At 38.1% G+C, this 18,528-nt stretch overlaps 1 protein-coding gene across 14 annotated transcripts in view; it reads right to left on the bottom strand.

Annotated features, from left to right (window-relative positions):
• ADAM22 (ADAM metallopeptidase domain 22) overlaps positions 1-18,528 on the bottom strand; it is a 132,067-nt gene that overhangs the window by 99,372 nt on the left and 14,167 nt on the right. For all 14 annotated transcript variants that reach the window (XM_065050979.1, XM_065050981.1, XM_065050984.1 and 11 more), the window contains exon 3: positions 15,336-15,412. In XM_065050979.1, the coding sequence (XP_064907051.1) occupies positions 15,336-15,412 (77 nt within the window). The remainder of the gene's footprint in view (positions 1-15,335; positions 15,413-18,528) is intronic.

Raw genomic sequence — 18,528 nt, 5'->3', positions numbered from 1 at the left:
TATCTACAACTTACTGAACAGGATCACAGTTTTAATAATAACAATTATTTCAACACATCCAAAGCATCTCTAAGGAAAATGAAAGAAAGAAAAAGACAGCAATTAGTAAACAGGAGTTTACCTGTTCACAACCTCTTTTCTTAGTTACTATACCAGCAAATCCTTGTTGGTCTTCAGATTGACATTGACACCAGCCTTATCCCCAAACAGCTGCCATGGATTACAGAAGCATTTCTCTGTCTCAGTTCAGCATCCACCCAGTATCAACCCTCACACAAGAGCAGATGCCTAAGGAAACAAGGCAGCTAGCAGACCTCTTTTAATAATCCCTTCTTAGGCTGGCTGCAGAAGAAACCTCAAATCAGGTTTCTCACATCCCATAATCATGCTCTACACACAGAACTTTTGGAAAGCTTTTGATCTGCTATACATAATAAATGGCCATCATGCCTGAAAGGCACATTTTGTAGCCAACTCCTCTGGGCCCCCAGATCAGGTGGTAAATTTGGTCCAAGCCCTACATCAGGTACTGGGAATTCTCCTTCCCGTTAAATTGGGAAACTTGTAGAGATGCAGAAACATTTCTTACTCCAGCTTCAGTTTACTGACCGCAGTATTCCCAGTTTACCAGCAAGCAGGCAATCCTGCTTTACCCATTTACAACAGCATAAAATTATTATCAGTACCTTCAGCCTTTTAGCTTCTCCAGGTGGTTTCTCTGTGTATTGATTATTCTCTCCTCTGGCACACCCTTTGACTGGCAATTTAAATTCCTTTGTTTCATGGCTCCTTTGTAGTGAAATGGAAGATTTTGGTTGCCATATGGTCTAAGAGGAGGGGAAAGGATTCTTGATTTCTGATAAGCTCCTCTAACAACCCAACTGCTGACAGCTGAGAGGTGTCTCCCCCATCTCAGTATTCTGCATCTTCCCTTAAGTAATAGTAACCCATAGCTGAGGTTTTTAGCTACAGTCACAAACCCCAGGGAAAATGTTACTACATAGTTAAAATACATTAGCAAGGCATAAAAATGCAGTTTAAAAATTATCCAAAACACTTATACTATCCCAGTAAGCATATCTATAGCAGTTTCTACAGATGTCTGCTGTTTAAGATCATTCTGCTCTGGTTAGGATGTTAATTGTCCACACACACTTAGAAAATCATAAATGCTTCGGTGGCAGCTGATGTCAGGGTCTGGGATCTCAAAGGTGCTCAAACATTGGCCTCTTACTCCCATATAGCATTTAGCTCCTTCTGCTTGGCCTTCCAAGGGCAACTGAAAGAGACTTGCTAACCATGCTGGTAACTGCTGTACTTTGAAAACAGGGAGATAGACATTCCTGGAATCTGCAGCAAAAGGGATTTTAGATCCAAGGCCAAGTTCTTTTTTTAGGATATTTGCCTGCAGCTCCTGTTGAAGTCAACCAGAACTACTTATGTTCATCCAAGAGCAAAATTTGACATATAACATTTATTTTATGCTATACACAAATCTAAATAGGGTAAGTATGAAATGTATAACTGAAAACTGGCTATTAGGTTTGGATAAAGCCGAACTGAAAGGCAGCAGCTGTCCAAGTCCAGGAGCATAATTTAGTTTGCCATAGCCTGTGTGCAGTTCCATTAGCATCTTCTCCTTTTTCTGCTGAGATGACGGGGCTGACACAACACAAGAGTATTAATACATCTTTAAGCTGTCTGAATTCACAAGCAGGTTTCTGCTTAGAAATACTGAAGGACTAGTGGGCCAACAGTATAGAGAACAACTCATTACTTGCTCATTCCCCAGCCATTCCCCTGAGTCCTTTACTGTTAATTAGTTAACATCATGGTGGTTTCCCTTCTCCCGGTGTGAGCAGGAAGGAACTCAGTTATCAGAAACACAGGGTGAAGGAATTATGTCCACAGCGATTTACAGTGACCTGCAGATGATTCTGAAAACACTTTAAGGCTGTTTTCAGTATACTGAAAACATTGAAAAAGTCTGCATTTTTTTCTCATTGAAGGGCAGCTTGAACACTTTTCTTACTCCTGCTGGCACAGTAACGTGTCAGCACGTTGCTGCTTTAATTTCTCCATGACAGAAACAGATGGAGAGAGAATACAAAAAAAATAATCTCAGTCATAGTGTCCTAAACCAATTTAGCTAAAGCCACATCCTTTATTATGACAGGCTTTGCAAGGACCAAGCAGCAATTGCCTTGTTTTTCTTATGTTCATTTCATGAGAAATGTTAGTTGCTCTAGGGAATTATCTGCATGATTATCAAGGTGCAAGAACTGAAACAAAAATAAAAGCAGAGTATTTGCTTCCAAGTAAAGCAACCACCCTTTAGAATCTGTCTGCAAAAGAAAGAGAAGTAGGAAAGATCTCACTCCTTTGACAGGTCAAAGTGCCTCTTGTTCAATCTGTTCATTTGGGGTGGAGGATGGGACAGAAATGGAAAGCAAGAAATTTAAAAGAATCCTGCTAGGGGCTAAGAAGGTGTCCAAGTACATCTCTCATATGAGAGGCCAAGCCCAGAATTTGCATTACTTACATTGCTCTATTGTCTGCACACCCAGACAATGTCTAGACAATTCTATTGTAAATAGCAGTTTTTTCTGCACTGCTATTAGGAAGAGGAGCCATCCAAGAATTACTTGAAGTCTTAAATGGAGACCAACCTACTGTGAATGTGTGAGACAGATGAAGCAGGAATTATTAGTGACAAGAAGCAACTAACCATGAGAAATCCCACACTCACTACCTGAAGGTCTATATTCAAATGTGGGTAGGACCCTACCAGGCTAACCTATATCAGACTTTGATGGGAAGGGAAGAAATGGCATCAGCCAGCAAGCCTGTATGTTTGGGCCTAAAGTGCCTCATTTCTGCTGTCCAGACAGAACAGGACTAAAATGAAGCTGAACTCAAATGACTTGCACAGCTCAAAATCTGCAAAATCATATGCAAGAACCTCGTCATCGAGGGAATGGCAGAAATTCATTAGTATCAGGTCCTACTCTTTCAGATTCCCAGCTGCAAAATTATTCCAGTCATACCACCAAATACGGAAAATAAACATATTCAATAAGAAGCGATGAACTGCATTTTTTTTAATTCCCACAGTCTACCTAAGGAGACAGGCAAAGGGAAGAGCAAAGTATGAGTACAGCATAGCTGCCTAATTCAAGTGGCAACACATCACATATTTGCAGGGCATCAGAACATTATTTTATCTGTTCCTACTGTAAAATTTCTAGCACACCAGAAATCCATTAGCAGTGATGTTCTGGCAAACCACTAAAGACAAATACATCCTCTTATACCAAAAAAGAAATTAAGACCGGAGAATGATTAGGGATAAGTATATGCTAAAGATCAGTACGGTCACCCAGAAAATACATTGTAACATAAGATTTAACAATTCTTGCAAAAAGCGAAAGACAAAAGAAACCCTCTAACTTTGTACCAAAGCAAAGGCTGGACATACATAAAAAGCTCCAGTCATCATTTTTCATTAACACTGAAAATGCATTTGTATTAATCTCTTTAGCTAGACTTGGCAGCTGCTTTGCAGTATCATATGCAGCTTGATCTTGCTGTTTCCTTGCAGCTTCACATTTTGTGATTTCCACTTACTGATGAGCAACTTACTGGAGTAAAGTACAATAAACCAAATTAATTCCTTGGCTAATTTCTAGGAAGTTTCCTCTGTAATCAAACTGGCCACTTGACATAGGCACAAATGCATTGATAATCCAACACCTTTGGATGGATCGTTGTCTCTAAAGTCATTGGGAGAACTCCTTTGCTTCTTATATTTAAGTAAAAACAGAGGTGATGCTAAAACACATGGCAACATAATAAAAGGCTTTTTGTCCCTTCACTGATACTTAGAAATAGCTGTCGCTTTAGAAAGTAGAGATATATCCAATTTTCCTTGCTCCTTTGCTCTGAAAACATGTGTAACTCCATTACAGAAACATTATGTCAAGCTCATGTTTTCTCCTTTTCTCTCAGCATAACTTTATTGACTCTTATCAAAATTTGACAAACCAGATGGAAAGTGTGATTAATTATAAGAGCAATAATAAGCAAAGAGACTATCATAATTTCACTGTCGCCACCAAGGCTGTCTCTGTGAAAGGAAGGTTAAATGGGTGCCACAAAGTGTACCACATTTACAATGAGAAAAGGCACAGTTTGGCTCTAACTGAACTGCTCTGCAAAGGGAAAATCTTTAAGAGGTGCTTTTTTGGCTGGCCAGCATAGGCAGAGCCAAAAGATACCAAAAACTGACAATCTCCAAAAGGACAGGGCGATTTTTTTTTTCTTTTAAAATGATACATTAAGTACAATAAGTACTACAATGATTTAGAATCTCAGAACTGTCACTATGGTATATTCGATAATGTAACCAGGGGCTTAAAATCTGTCATACCCTTTGGACATGAATGCTTTTATTTTGTTCTTCTGAAGCAAATCTCACATGGTTCATATTTAGGCCAATCTTCAATATGCTGTCAGGAGGGGTTTTACTTTAGAGGATGAGTACATCCTGTGCATTTGTAACACTTCCTGTACATTTATACCCGTCCCAATAGATTCTTCAGGAAGAACAAGGAGATCGGATATGAGGTAAACAAGGGTAAAGAAAAAGAAATTTGATTATTAAAAAGCTGGATTTAAAGTGGTTTTATTTCTTTGAGGAAAGGAGGAATGAAAGACCAACAACAACATTTTTTTTTCAATTGACCTTTTACATCTCAAAAAGGGTAGAAGCCCAATTTAGACGAAACATCTCTTTGTAGGTCATCTTTAATAAAAGTACAAGATGATTCTTCTCCTTCATCTCACTGTGTACCACACCAAATGACAGCATTTTATTTCCTTTGGGATGGGAGAAATAAAGTAAATGGAACAGAATGAGGACACTTGATAAATATTCTCTAACATAGTTTTGTCATTTACTTTTGTAAAGAAAAAAAACTATTATCATACAACCAATCCTTCAGTTAATTGGTAAAAGGATATTTTCTGGCCTACATGAATTCATTTGTATTTTATGTTAATGCAAACAGATTCCTACTTCTTGGTTAAAACACTTGAAACAGAAAGGGATTTAAAAAAAAAAAAAAAAAGTTATTCTCAATAACGTACAACAAAACTTGGCTCAACAATTCTGTTCGGGTTATCTAATGGTACATTTCATCACACTACTTCCTAATATATTCACACAATGTAAATCATTCCATATTTCCATAAAACACAGATTTTAATGCCCTGTTTGATGAACAGTATAAATAACGTATCTTTCATTGCTTGATTCATCTACTACTGTTTCATAATGGAACTTGGACAATGAAGAACTAAAACTAAATATGAAGCAATTAGGTATTTGAAGAATTTTAAAGACATATTGAGTTCTGTTCAAATCAGAAGATCATTTAAAAGGAAAATCTGATTGTCATCTAATTGAAAAAAAAAAAAAAAAAAAAAGAAAGAAAACAGGAAATGAGTTGAGGCATTACAGAAGCCTCACAGTAACACTGAATCACAGACTGCAAAGTCCAAAGACCTGGAAAGTATCAAAAAGATCCCAGACGTCTGAACTGAGAGAGGATCAGGCTACAGCCAATCCAACCCTGACCTACAGTACGTCAACAGAATAAGGGTGTCTTCGGGTTATATGCAAGAAGTGGAAGGTTTATCAGTAGGATACTTGTCTGTCAAAAATCTTTCAACATGCCTGTCTACAATTCAGAAGGATCCCCGCTGGGGGACACCTCTGACAAAAGGCAATGAGCCCAACTCAGCCTATGGTGCCGGGGGGTGCTGTGGTACCAGCGGGTTGGGACGCAAACCCCAGCAGGTGGGCGGCACCTCTGACTTCTTTGGTCACAACACCCCTGACAAAAGGGAAAGTGGATCATGGGCAGGATCAGTAGTTTCCTACCAGATTTGCATTTGCTAATTGGTGCTTCAGGATTTGGCAACTTGATTTCTGCACATGTTTTGGAAGAGGAAAGAAGTCTCCCCACAGAGGGGTGTATTATGCTGGGTGCAATTCTTATGCTGATAAGGCCAGGAAGAGAATCAGAGCAACATGTGTGAAGCATTTAAAACAAAAGTGCAGAATTTGTTTTGTGTGTGGTTTTCCCCAAGGAAACAAACTCTCTCCACTGACACACTGTCTCTAAATGGGGTTTCACCCATTAGCAGGCCCCAAACAAACGATAACTATTATATTAATGGCTACACACTGTACAGAAAGTCTATTGAAAGAAACCACTTTCCAGACACTGACTGAGGGAATGTGAGCATACTCATCTTGAATCTTACTAGCAAAACTCATTAAAAAAATGCTACATACATCTCAAACAACCACAGAAACAAATGGCTGTAGGCTTCACAGGTAGCACCTTGTCTCTGTAATAGATACTGCAAAGAAAGCAAAAAAGTCCATCACTTGGATGCAACAGTTTGTGTGCCCAGGCCTAACACTGTTATTTGTTGGGTAAGATGTTCCATACGTTAACAACATATTGTTTTAATACTGCCTGTTGATTCAGTCTCTGGACTAAAAACAGATTTCTGATGTAGAACTACTATCCTGAGTAGAAGAGGGTTGAATACCCTATTCCTCATGTAAAGATCTTGTGTAATTTTAAAACACTGTGAGTTTGTATGCTGATGGTTATTCAGCCATCCATTAGGTCCTCCAGTTCCCCATGGAAAGCCTAATAATTTCTACTATTTTCGTTCTCCATATATTCATTCTAGCTCCATGCATTACTCAGCTCCTTGTCTGGAAATGGGGATTCCAATTAGTTTCACTGCTTAGCTGAGGAAAGGATTTGAGCCCCAAGCTAAAAGGCCCACAGCACTTCCTTTGTTTCTCCAAGTGCTATTTTTAATGCACACATACAGGAGGTCATAATGCCAAAGGAGTTCTCAAGGATAAAGTAAAAATCAGGGCAGAGCAGCTGGACAACACAGGGAGCGGCGTATGAGGGGAACTGTATCAGCAGGAAGGCTGCTGGCTCCTGGAGGAGATGCACTGTAAATGACAGCACAGAAAACACCTGCTCTTTACATTCCCCTTCATGCATCTTCTTGTTTACTACCTTCTTTGTATGTCTTACTCTGATTAGTATTTATACGTAGCAATTCATAGGACAGTAGTAGTGTTGTAACCACAATGGTCTGAGAATCTAAGTGACAGAAAGTAAAAGATAATAGCTTTTATTAGACCAACTTGTATAGCTGTTGCTTGCTTTTGTAAAAACAAATCCTGTTCTAGCTGTTAAACCACAACCATATATAAAAATAGTTGGAAAGGTCAACGGTTTGTTTTGTGCTATTTACAGAAATGGCAACAATGTATATACGATCCAGATGTTGAAGTAAAAACTCTGGTGCCCAAACAAATGTTAGCATATGAGGATATAATTCCATTCCAACAGTAAATGGAGAAACTGCACTTTGAGTAGCACAGTCACTTTGTAAAGGCTAAATCAAAAATACAATTATTTTTTCTTTTAAAGTCATTCTTGATGGATTGTTCAAGTTACTGCCACTTGGAGACACTCAGAACTTTGAAGATAAATTCATAGGCACTGAAACATGTTAAGCAATTTGATTCTTTCCATAGTTTAAGTCATTTTACTTTAAAGAGGATGCTAAATATAGCACATGATTGATCTGTACATATGAGACAAGTCTGTATATGTCTGTATCAGATATATAGCTCTTAAGTGATTTGGTAATCTAAGGAATATCATCAAGAAAGAAAAACATTATAGTAACAGAATGATAATATCTCTCCAGAATAATTAATCATTTTCTTCCTACATACACACTCACAAATACACAGTAATACATTTTCTATAATTATTTCTGTGTCACAAAAATTCAGACCATGGAAAGGCAATTTACTCAGTACTAATAATCCCATATGTTTTAATTACTGTACTATAAACCAACAAATATTGCTTTCAATGAAAGCAATTACCTAAAAGCAGTAAAATATTCTTTATCGCACCCCTTGAGAGGAAAACAAAGGACTGAAATTTTCAGAAATGCTTTTTAATAGGCTAGGAAATTATCTTATGAGGGCATGCACAGATTTTGTATACACATATGTTTTCAAATGCTATTTTTCCTAGAAATCACAAAACATCAAGCTTCAAGTAGTGTTTCAGAAACATCAGGGGAATTCCTCACAGGTGATGGAAACTACCTTACAGTGCCACACTTGGAAATATTACATGAATGAAACATATCACATATTTTTGTACTCATTTTAATCAGAATGCCGAGTAAGCACTTGCAAGTGCTTCACAGACATCACTTTCCACATCCCCATCCAATCAAAGTCAGTAGCAAACTTCTGTTGATTTCAACAGCCTTTGCCAGTAGCTGGTACTAAATCAATAAAAAATTAATTAACAATAATAGAGGAATAATAATAACAGAAATATGTTAACCTAAAACTAAATTATAATATTAAAAATAAAATGTAATGGAGTTACCAAAAGCAATTTGCCCTTTCCAAAAGAAGCCATAAGTATAACAGAAGATTATATAAAAAATTTAAAGGAACATAATAAACTTCCTGATAACCAACATAGGTTTACAGAAAATTTCTCTTGTTAAAGTAACCTGATATTTTTCTTGTACGGGATTAAAAATTCAATAATAGTAATAGGGATGATGCAATAAGGAAAAAAAACAGAGTTTACCTTTACTAAACAGTCAGTTTTGAACTTGGAAGAAGGAATTTTTTTTTAAATAAATGAAAAATTAAAGAAAGAAAAAAAAAAAACCTTGGGAAAATCTTGGAAACTACGTAAAGATGTATCTCAATTAGAAATGGTTAAGTTGTGCTGCATTTATACGTCACACTGACAAAAGGCAGTACTAAGTCTACAGTTTAGTAAGCATACTGCTAAACTGAGGAGGCTGGTGAAAAGGCACAGAAATTATTATAGGACTTAAAAGAATTAGTTGGCAGAGATCTCCGTAGAACTGACATTTTTCATTAAAGATAAAAAAACCTACAAGCCATATGGACAAAATAGGTGTTAGCAAAGCATGCTGAGACAAACAGAGGTGCCTCCCAGAGAACAAAATCAACCTCTGAAATTAAGCAGCAATCAATATTAGGGAAAAAGTGTTCATTAAGTCTGGTTTGCAATTATGACCATACTCATTTTTCCATCATAGACTGGGAGGTGGAAAGAATAACTTTGCAAAATGGGGTTCTATTGGGTCAGCGGGGGTTCTGATGACAGAACACATGATAAGCATCACTTACAAAATAATTTTAAAATAGTGCAGAACATAATTCAGTACCTCATTCAGGAGATCTGAACACAGTCTATATCATTCTACCTGTAAATCGGTACTAAATATTACAATTAAATTTTCAGAGCACTCTCATAAGGTACAAGAAGAAAGGCATTATTTTAAGTAAGAATCAATTACAAAAATGTGATTGTACCCAAGTGGGGCTCTTAGGCCTGCATGCACAGAGCATGAGTAAGAAAAGTGAACAGGCCTTGAATTCCCTTGATCCCAATAAATTCCAGCTGATAATGAGAACAATTGGGACTGTGTGCAGCCAAGGCATTCATTAAAATAACTAATAAGGGATTGAGTTGGACTTTCAGGAAATCCAAAACAGCTTAAAGGAAGAGCTGCTCCTCCTTAGGCTTGATCTGACCATCACTTACCCCATCCAGTTATCCAAACAGTTACCGGGAGTCATTACACAAGTGATGGAGATAATAAAGCACGGAGTACTTTTGCAGCAGGAACGGCAGATAGGTCCTCTCGCACCCATCAGCACAACCCAGCAGGTCACGTCACGCCACGTCGCATGCAGGTCCGCAGCTGCACGCCTACCCCACGGGTGACCAGGAGCAGCGCGAGACTCATGGAGGCAACGCAGGAGAAGGACCAACCAGACATTATAATAGTCAGAAACGGTGTAACTGCATTTTTAAAATTATGTCAGGAAGCTAATCCTTTTGAATTCCACACAGTCAAATGTTTATGATTTAGAGCAAATTTAGGAATATGTTTTTCATTTACAGCTTACATGACACATTGATATTAGTGTTGGAGACCATTTGCCAAGAGAAATTACAGGCAAGGTTTCAGCAGTTTGTCTCATGAAAAAGCTGGCACTTGTCTGTCAAGCTGCCTTTTATTTTGCTTCTGTTTTCAGGATTTCTTGATGAAGTTTATGATCTGATTCTGAACAGTTTACAAAACTCTAGTTAAAAGACATTCCTAATAAATATTTCCCACAAGGCATGAGGAATGTCTGTATCCTTCTCAGCAGCAGCTGCAAAAACCACTCAGTGGCAAAACAAAATAATTAAGTCCTGGAGTGCCAGGAATCTTCCAGTATCACTAACCAGAAACAATTTAAATTAAGACTTAAATATACAAAATACCTATCAGTATTTTCCAAAGAAGCTTCTGGTTTTGCCTGCCTTTTGATAAACTAAGAGAAAAGGGCTTTTATTTTCCACACAGAAAACAGAGTGACTACTGAGTTTATAAAAATTGTCTTATTTCAGATCTTCCAGTATTCTGAATGTCGCTGATCATCATAACCATTGATTTATACACTGCTGGTACTCCTCCGGGACACAGTCATGCGCTCGATGGGAACAGATGTGTGGGCTTCCTAAAGAGGATAGGGTTTCTGGACACGTCTTGCCCAACCTACTACTTCTCTACAGATTATTTTTCACTAACCACAGGAATTAAATCTGTGTTATAGTAAGAGGAAGCAGGTGGTGGTTATGCTCCATCCTAGTGACTGAGTGTCACTTGGAAGGATAGAGCAGTCCTGAAGTGCTGAATGCAAGCCTGAAATCCTTAGTTATGTTCATGATTCTTTAGTGCGTTTCCTCATGACCACAAACCAAAGGATCTCATGCTATGAATGCATTCCCTCTTACAAATAACGCCATGATTGGGGAGGGCTCTACTCCTTGTTGTAGCACAAGGAGCTGGGATGCTCCAGGGACCCTTCTGAAGGCCATGAGTCCCCTCGGCAGAGCAACTGGTGTGCACAGTGCACCTCATAAGTGACCACAGCTCAGATTCGGGCTCTATGAACACTCTCTGCTCTTCTGCGTGACAGGAGACACCAAGGCCCTTATATGAAGGATGATGATGCAGCAAGGAAGAACCATGATTATCTTTCTTGCCTATTGTGGTTGGAAAGTGGGGTGGTCACCCTGTGCCACTCCAGACAAGCACAAACACTGTTGTTTTTCTGATTAACAAACTTGCAGCGTGCTCTTTCCCAGTCCAACCTTATGACCACAGCTTGCTATGGCCCATTCTGCCATTATATCTCTGCTACTTCACAAGCAGATGGGATATGCCCTGGTCCAGGTCTCCTCAAATAGATCCACATGGTCCACAAGACCAAAAGAGCTTCAAAGAGGCCTTTGGAAACATGCCGCATTTTCTGGTGAGCTCTGCTGTTTACTCATGTAATCACAACACAAGATGAGAGTGTAAATGGTTTTGTGGCTACATGTAAGAAGAAATATTCTGCATGGAAAAAGAAACAGCCATTTGCTGAGCCACAGATGCTACCACAGTATTAAAAACTTCAAGGGGAAGGAATTAAAAAACCAAATAAGCACTTGACTTATTTGTTGACTGCTATGCAACTATTGCACAGCTGTGGGCTGGTGGCCAGAGCTGGTCACTCGCTGAAGGAGGGGAGGCTGTGAGCAGCACCTGCCTGCGCAGGGCAGCGGCCAGGCCACAGCTTTGCTAATGCCGAAGGTGGCATTAATGAAAATGGCCACAGAAAAGAGCTCCCATTGGATGCAGTTCTGAACACATAAGGACACTGAAGGAAGCGATTCATAAACACACCAGTGCAGCTACTGTATCCCCAACCTTTGCCTAAGGGGCTGAACCTTTTAAAAATATAGCTGATTCGATCTGAAAGCTCCTTTGTAAATACTTCAGCCGTTTGAACTTGTTAAAAATAACTAAATAAATAAGAAACATTGTATTTAAAAAAAAAAAAAAAGCTTATTGTAGAGACACTGTGGCAACTCAGGGGGGGGGGAAAAAAAGAAATAATGGTGGAGAAAATACTAAAATACTACCACTGGAAAATATACATTGTAACTATATTAGCTTTTTTTTTTTTTAATTACCATTCAAGGCAATGTTTCTGTGTATCTCACATCTGCATTTAATGTGAACATCACATTCAAAACTGGTTGAGATCCAAAATGAGCAAGAAGCAAGCCAGCAGATTTCAATGTTAAATTAAACTGCCACACAGAAATGCCAGCTAGAAAATTATTTTTCCTTGCTGTCACTTGCATCCTGAACTGGCAAAACATCCCACCCTGGGCCTCAGTTCTCCTCATGTCTGAAATGTCAGCATAACCTCTGTTTTTTAATTTCCCTGTCCACCTCCTGTATCTTTCCAGCTTGTTTCATTGCATATGAGCCTCTGGGGACAGGCCACTGTTGTGAAAAGTGGCAGAGGAAGGGACCAGGAAAGGAAAGTTGCTTCAACTAACACCCAGATTCAATAGTAGCATCTCCAGTAGCATCCCCCTTGGTGAAGAGATAAAACAGAGGGTATCAGGCAATAGAGGAGACACAAGCAGGAGACTATAAACACGTCTGCCAGCCTCAACTGTCAGTATTCAAAAAGTTGTCAAGAAAAAGGCTGCAAAAAAACCAAGAAAGTTGTGTGGTATCTGAGACAATGGCAAAGGGGACAATCCTTCCTGGTAGAAAATGAAGAGAAAGAAACGTGTCTTCTTCAGAGAAGTGACCAAGAACAGAGATGGAAAATATACAAACATAACCGAATACAAAATACAAAAGGGTAGCTAACAGAGGGATGTATAACAAAGCACAGGCAAATGCAGCAGAGGAAACAGAGAAACTGATTGTCAGAATAAAAGATGGGTTTGAAGAAGACAGAGAAAACAATGCCTACAAAGAAAGCAGCCAATGATGAAAATCTCTTTGCAGACAGACATTAGGGAGCAGGGGTGTATTTTAGTTTCTAATTTTTTAAAGCACTCTGTTTGCTACTATTTTATTTTTTTTTCTCCATAAATTGGCGAACCATAAAGAAGAATGAAAACTTTCTCTGTGAATGTCCATCACTGGCATTGTAACTAGAGGTGATGCTCAGATATAGGAGTCATACACACCAACCTCTAAATAGGCATACTGCAAGAAAACAACTGACTAAGGCAGGGAGAGTCCTTTCTGACAACCTATGCATTTTAATTTTTTCTCCCCCTCTGCCCCCCATACTTCCTTTAACATTCCTCAAAGGTATATTATTCATAAAATACAATTTTACCACAGAGGCCTGCTTCAGCATGCTTTTGATATTAGCAGAAGTTCAGTTATAAATAGTGAGCTGATACTTTTTCCAGTGAAAACTAAAATCTTGAATCTTGCTCCTTTCAAGTATTCAACTACTTTTCAGTTACTTTCAGCTACTATGGGCCAAATTTGCAATCCACTCCTAAAAAAATTAGTGCTTTTCTCTCAGGACCCTCAGAAAATACTTACAGAATATACTATAGACAGTAAGAATGGCAAGAGAAGAAAAATATAGAGAGCCTTATGAACAGAAGATATTTGTTCACAGGAATAGCAATTAAGAATACATTTTAAATGTACTTGAGCCTTTTTTTTATTTACTCATCTGTAAATGCTATTTCAGAAGCAGTTGAAATGTTGATTTAAATATCATGATAGAAGCCAAACATCTTAATTTCCTTGCAGCCTTCTTGTTTTTGCACAATTTGTGACAGGACTTTTATCACATTATAGAAAGCATAGCTCCTTAGGAAAAGTTCATATTTAAGTTGGATTCTGACACTGTTAGGAACAATAAGGACACATTTTGACAGTGTAACCCATACAAATACTGGTGTAATATCATTAAAGACAACAAAAGAATGACATAAAAATAGGATCCAGCTCAAATCAAATTTTAAATCTATGTGTTTGTGTGTGTTTATGTGCATATATACACTTGCACAGAAAGTTCACCTACAGAGAACCGTTGCCATTCGTAATATCACGTCCTTAACTTGTATTTTCATATAACATTAGTAAATGCATTTACTTTTATTAAGATGACCTGAAATTCATACTACAAGGTAAATCTTGACCTTTCAGAAACTGTGACTACACCATTAATCCACCCACCAAGACAAAAACAAGTTTCAGCAGCCTACTCTCGGTAAGGTACAAATATGTACACAAAACTATTATTTCCAACAAACACCTCAATGTTGTGGACTTAGAGCTCTTCAGCAGAAAATTCTTCCTGTAGAATTCTTTTAAAATGCATTTGTTATAAAATCATAGTTCTAAACCAGCCTCTTTTGCTCTCCTTCTAACAGCGTCTCTGCCATCTGCAACCAGCAGGATTCACATGTGGTTTTTAACTCATGTCACTGCATATGAAGAAATTGCCACTGTTTAAAATGTGTTTACAAGGGAAAAAATCTGAAATTTGAGTGGCTCCCACTGCAGCCTGAGTGGTTCATCTTTATAGCAGAAAAACATGTAGCAATTGAGCACAAGCTCTTACACTGAACCAAGCAACATCATGTTCAATTATTAGGAGCTGAATTACTTAACAAAGCATTTCTATTTACTATATTATTTATTCTCTTTTCACTTCACAGAAGAAAAGCAAAAAACTATCTAAAAACAGCTGTGCAAAAAGGCTACTTCAAAAACTCATTACTTAAAGCATATACCATATTTCGCTTTAAGTTGAACTATTGTTCAATCTTCCCTCATCAGCTGAAGTTCACAGTGTGCTACTACCTTATAATGTTCCCAAAAGACTGTCAACACATCCAGAGAAACTTCATTCCCAACTATCCATCTCATTCTTTTTTGAGGATTAGCTGTAGTGCAATTGCTGTATCTCCAGTACTTCACATTCAGTTATTAAAATGTTAACAGCTACTAGTTTTCAGCAACTCCATCTTTTAATATCCAGGGAGGCTCTGCATGAGTATCATAATTTGCCTTTATGGTAAACTGAAAGATGGCAAATGAAATTATAACACTAAAATGTTAGTTACACTGCAATAGCTACTATGTAGTAACAATAAGAATATCAAAGCCTACAATGGTACTTGGGAAAATAACAAAGAACTTAAAATATACTACTACAGGTGAATTCCATACGTAGCAATAGCACTTGTGCTATAATACAGCCTCTAAAATCTCCATTGAAAAATGACGTTTCACTGGCACTGGGTCTTGAACAAACATATCCAGTCATTACTTACTGGTTTAGCGTGACATCTAGGATGAAAGATGATCCAAAAGCATCAACCTGGAAGCTGGCTCGAGCAATGTGGGTAGACTGCAACATTGAAAAGACTGGAATTAGTATTCAGCCACAACAAAGCCTATCATACAGCTTTCTGAATCCAGAAAGTAAACATATTTAGTAAGTAACAATATGTCATTAACCAAATAAAATTGCATTGAAACAGAAAAAGCAGTCTATGATAATGAATAAAAGATACCTATTCTCTGAATCTATGGGGCTTATTCAAGAATTCCCAAGAACACGACCTGTGAGTGGGAGGTTCTGCCTTAGTAACCCTCCTCTTAACCCATCCACACCATAAGAAATGGCTGTTCTCTTTGAACTTCCATCCTGGGCAAAACCCTGAGCAGAGGAAAGGGGAAGCCTTCCCCTTGCCACTGTGTTCCTTGTTCCTTAATCTGACTCTGGATATAGGCTGGTGAAGAACAGCTGAGATGTCACCGGTTTGGTCAGACCAGGATACACTCACAAATCTCACTGACATTACCTGAAATAAACTGTTCAGACAGACAGACTCTTATTTAAGTCCATGCAATGAGGTGATAGCAATGAGCTAAAATCTAATTACTTCAATTTTCTGTAAATCTCTGACTCTCCACTCTGTAACCCATCTCTTCCAAAAGGCTCCCAAAACTCCAACCGAAAAAACATGGGTGCCAGAATAACATCTCTTTCTCTTTGCCATATATCTTCCCTGAATTAACTGGTTTCATTCAGTCCTATAGAGAATAAATATGGAAATACTTTGTAACTCATTACATGCCAGAAAAAGAACATTTATTCTAGCCATAGGGGAAGAAAGCATTCAGCTATCCCATGGAAAAGCAACAGTTGTTTCTAGACCTGAAAACTCCCAAGAAACGGAACAGCCATGTCATTTAGCTAATTAATAAGAAAAGCTACTTTCAGACATTTTGGAGCAGTTTCAACTTTGTTCTTATTTTCTTTCCATTGAAATCTGCACATTAAGATTTGAAGCATGTAGACAGAGGAATCTAAGAAGAAACAATGAAGAACCACTTACAACTCTAAACTACACTATTCTAAATAAATACAATACAGGATAGTACAGCTGTAACAAATGATTTATTGAAAACTCTGGGAAACTCAGGAGAGGATGGGATAATGTGAACCATCAAACTCACTCTCTCTAAAACTACTGGCAGGCTTTCAATAGGCATTAAATCCAGAAGAAATGAGAACACCAGTTTCCCTGGAAAAGAACAGGAACAAAGAAATGGGAAGTCGCTTTTCTGAGTTGCCCTACAAATGGAATGGTTTCTCTCTTTTTTTGTCTATATACATAAGCATGACTATAAATAAATAAATAAATAAATAAACCCTAACCATTAACAAATATTTACAAACAGTTGATTCCTTTAAAAAACAAAAAAGTCAAGACAGCTTCTCTTATTAGAGAATGGTCAGGCTGAGAGCTCTCTGTAAAAATGCCCAGCTGTGCCACTGCAGTGACTGTGCACGCAAAATTGCATGATGAGAAATTCCAGATATTTAAATTACTCTTTAGAGGGATCCAGTATTAACTGGAAAGCTTATTAGAAGGCCCCTCAATAGATTCAGTTCAGAGTCAGATATCCTTCCAGCTATCACCATTACATATAACCTGCTCTGTAAAACAGGCCAGAGGTCTTCACTAAGTGGTTCTTGTAATTTCTGGATGATTAAAAAGCATTTCTCTTGAACAAATGTATAATCTTTGACCAACTAACTGAATATAACACGTATTTTACCTTATCTGGGTAAATGATTTCCATGACAAATTACCATCGATATTAAAATCCTACTTTCTATCCAATAAAGCCTTGGGGAAAAAAAAAAAAAAAAGGCAGTAATTTCCTCACGTCACCCATTTTGATCCCTTTTTGAAATTAAGGGATTCAAGCTTGCCCCAAATGACCCATGACACAGCCAGCTGGTACCTGCAGGGCAACAATGGACACCAACAGCATGTACAGACACCCATAGCACGTATAGCCACCCACACCTAGGACCACCATTTAGCTGTTTCTGGCCTGCAGCAGCTATCACATCCAAAACAGAGCAAAAACAAGCATCAACAAATTATCGTGGTAGCATTTGCATTTCTCTTCCAACCCTCAGGCAACAGAGTTTGCTTTGAATGATTTTAAAAATCTCTCTTCTCTTGCTAGATGTGAATTTTTAGGCTGCCTCTCATAAAGAGGATGTGACAGCCAAGAACCAAGAAGGTACTAGGGGCCATGCTCATTTTGTCATTCCCACTGCAGCACATTTATTAACCTTAACTAACCTTCATTTACCTACCTGCACCACTACCACCACTTTCTGATCAAAGGAGTAACGGCAGCCCCGCTGTTTGCTTTTCATCATTACATTATTAAATGTAAAGAACACTGTACAGCACTTTATTATTTCTGTTTGTTAACAACATAGCTACATATGTCATCATTTAGCTCTGTATGCAGTATAACTAAACCTCCTATATGACAATATGCTGGTACCAAAAGAGAATTCATCAGTAAGGAAGAATATAAAAAGCCTAAGTTAAATTTCTAAACGTACGTATACTGAAATGTATATCAAAATGTATTCACCTCATTCACTGTAAGAGAAAAAATGACCAGGGCTTTTTGGCTTGGTTTTCTTTTTAACTGCTAGGTATATTGCATCATATCGATTTGGTCTGGGAAATTTCCTCCCTTGAACATGTCTCTAAGATAAACAATTACAAGGCTAATGTATTTCTGAGGTGACCCTGGACCACAGTTATTCCCTGACAGAAGCTGTTAATGTGGATTTAAGGTAGAAAATGCCTATTAATAAATGAAGATGAAAAACATTACACAGAAGTAACCACCGCCAAGACAAGTGGTGCAAACCCAGGAAGCTCACCACTAAGTTTAAGCTCAAGTGCAATCAAGCACATCTGAGAAATCAGGATGCACATTTTGGATAGCCAGACAAACTCAGCCCTTTCCAGAAACTGCAACCCTTCCTTTAACCCTGATATGCGGTTGTAAAACACTGCAACACTGTGTGCTGTGGGCTGCTGCCAAAAATGGACAGTTCTGCTCCATCCTGGCCACATGTTTCCATCTGCTCTCCCTTGTCAGCTCGTGTGACTACCCAGAAAGTCAGACCAGCAT

Source organism: Columba livia, chromosome 2 (assembly GCF_036013475.1).
Source record: "Columba livia isolate bColLiv1 breed racing homer chromosome 2, bColLiv1.pat.W.v2, whole genome shotgun sequence".
Classification (NCBI taxonomy): Eukaryota; Metazoa; Chordata; class Aves; order Columbiformes; family Columbidae; genus Columba; species Columba livia.
The sequence above is the reverse complement of the archived record's forward strand: the minus strand, read 5'-3'. Positions and strand labels throughout refer to the sequence as shown.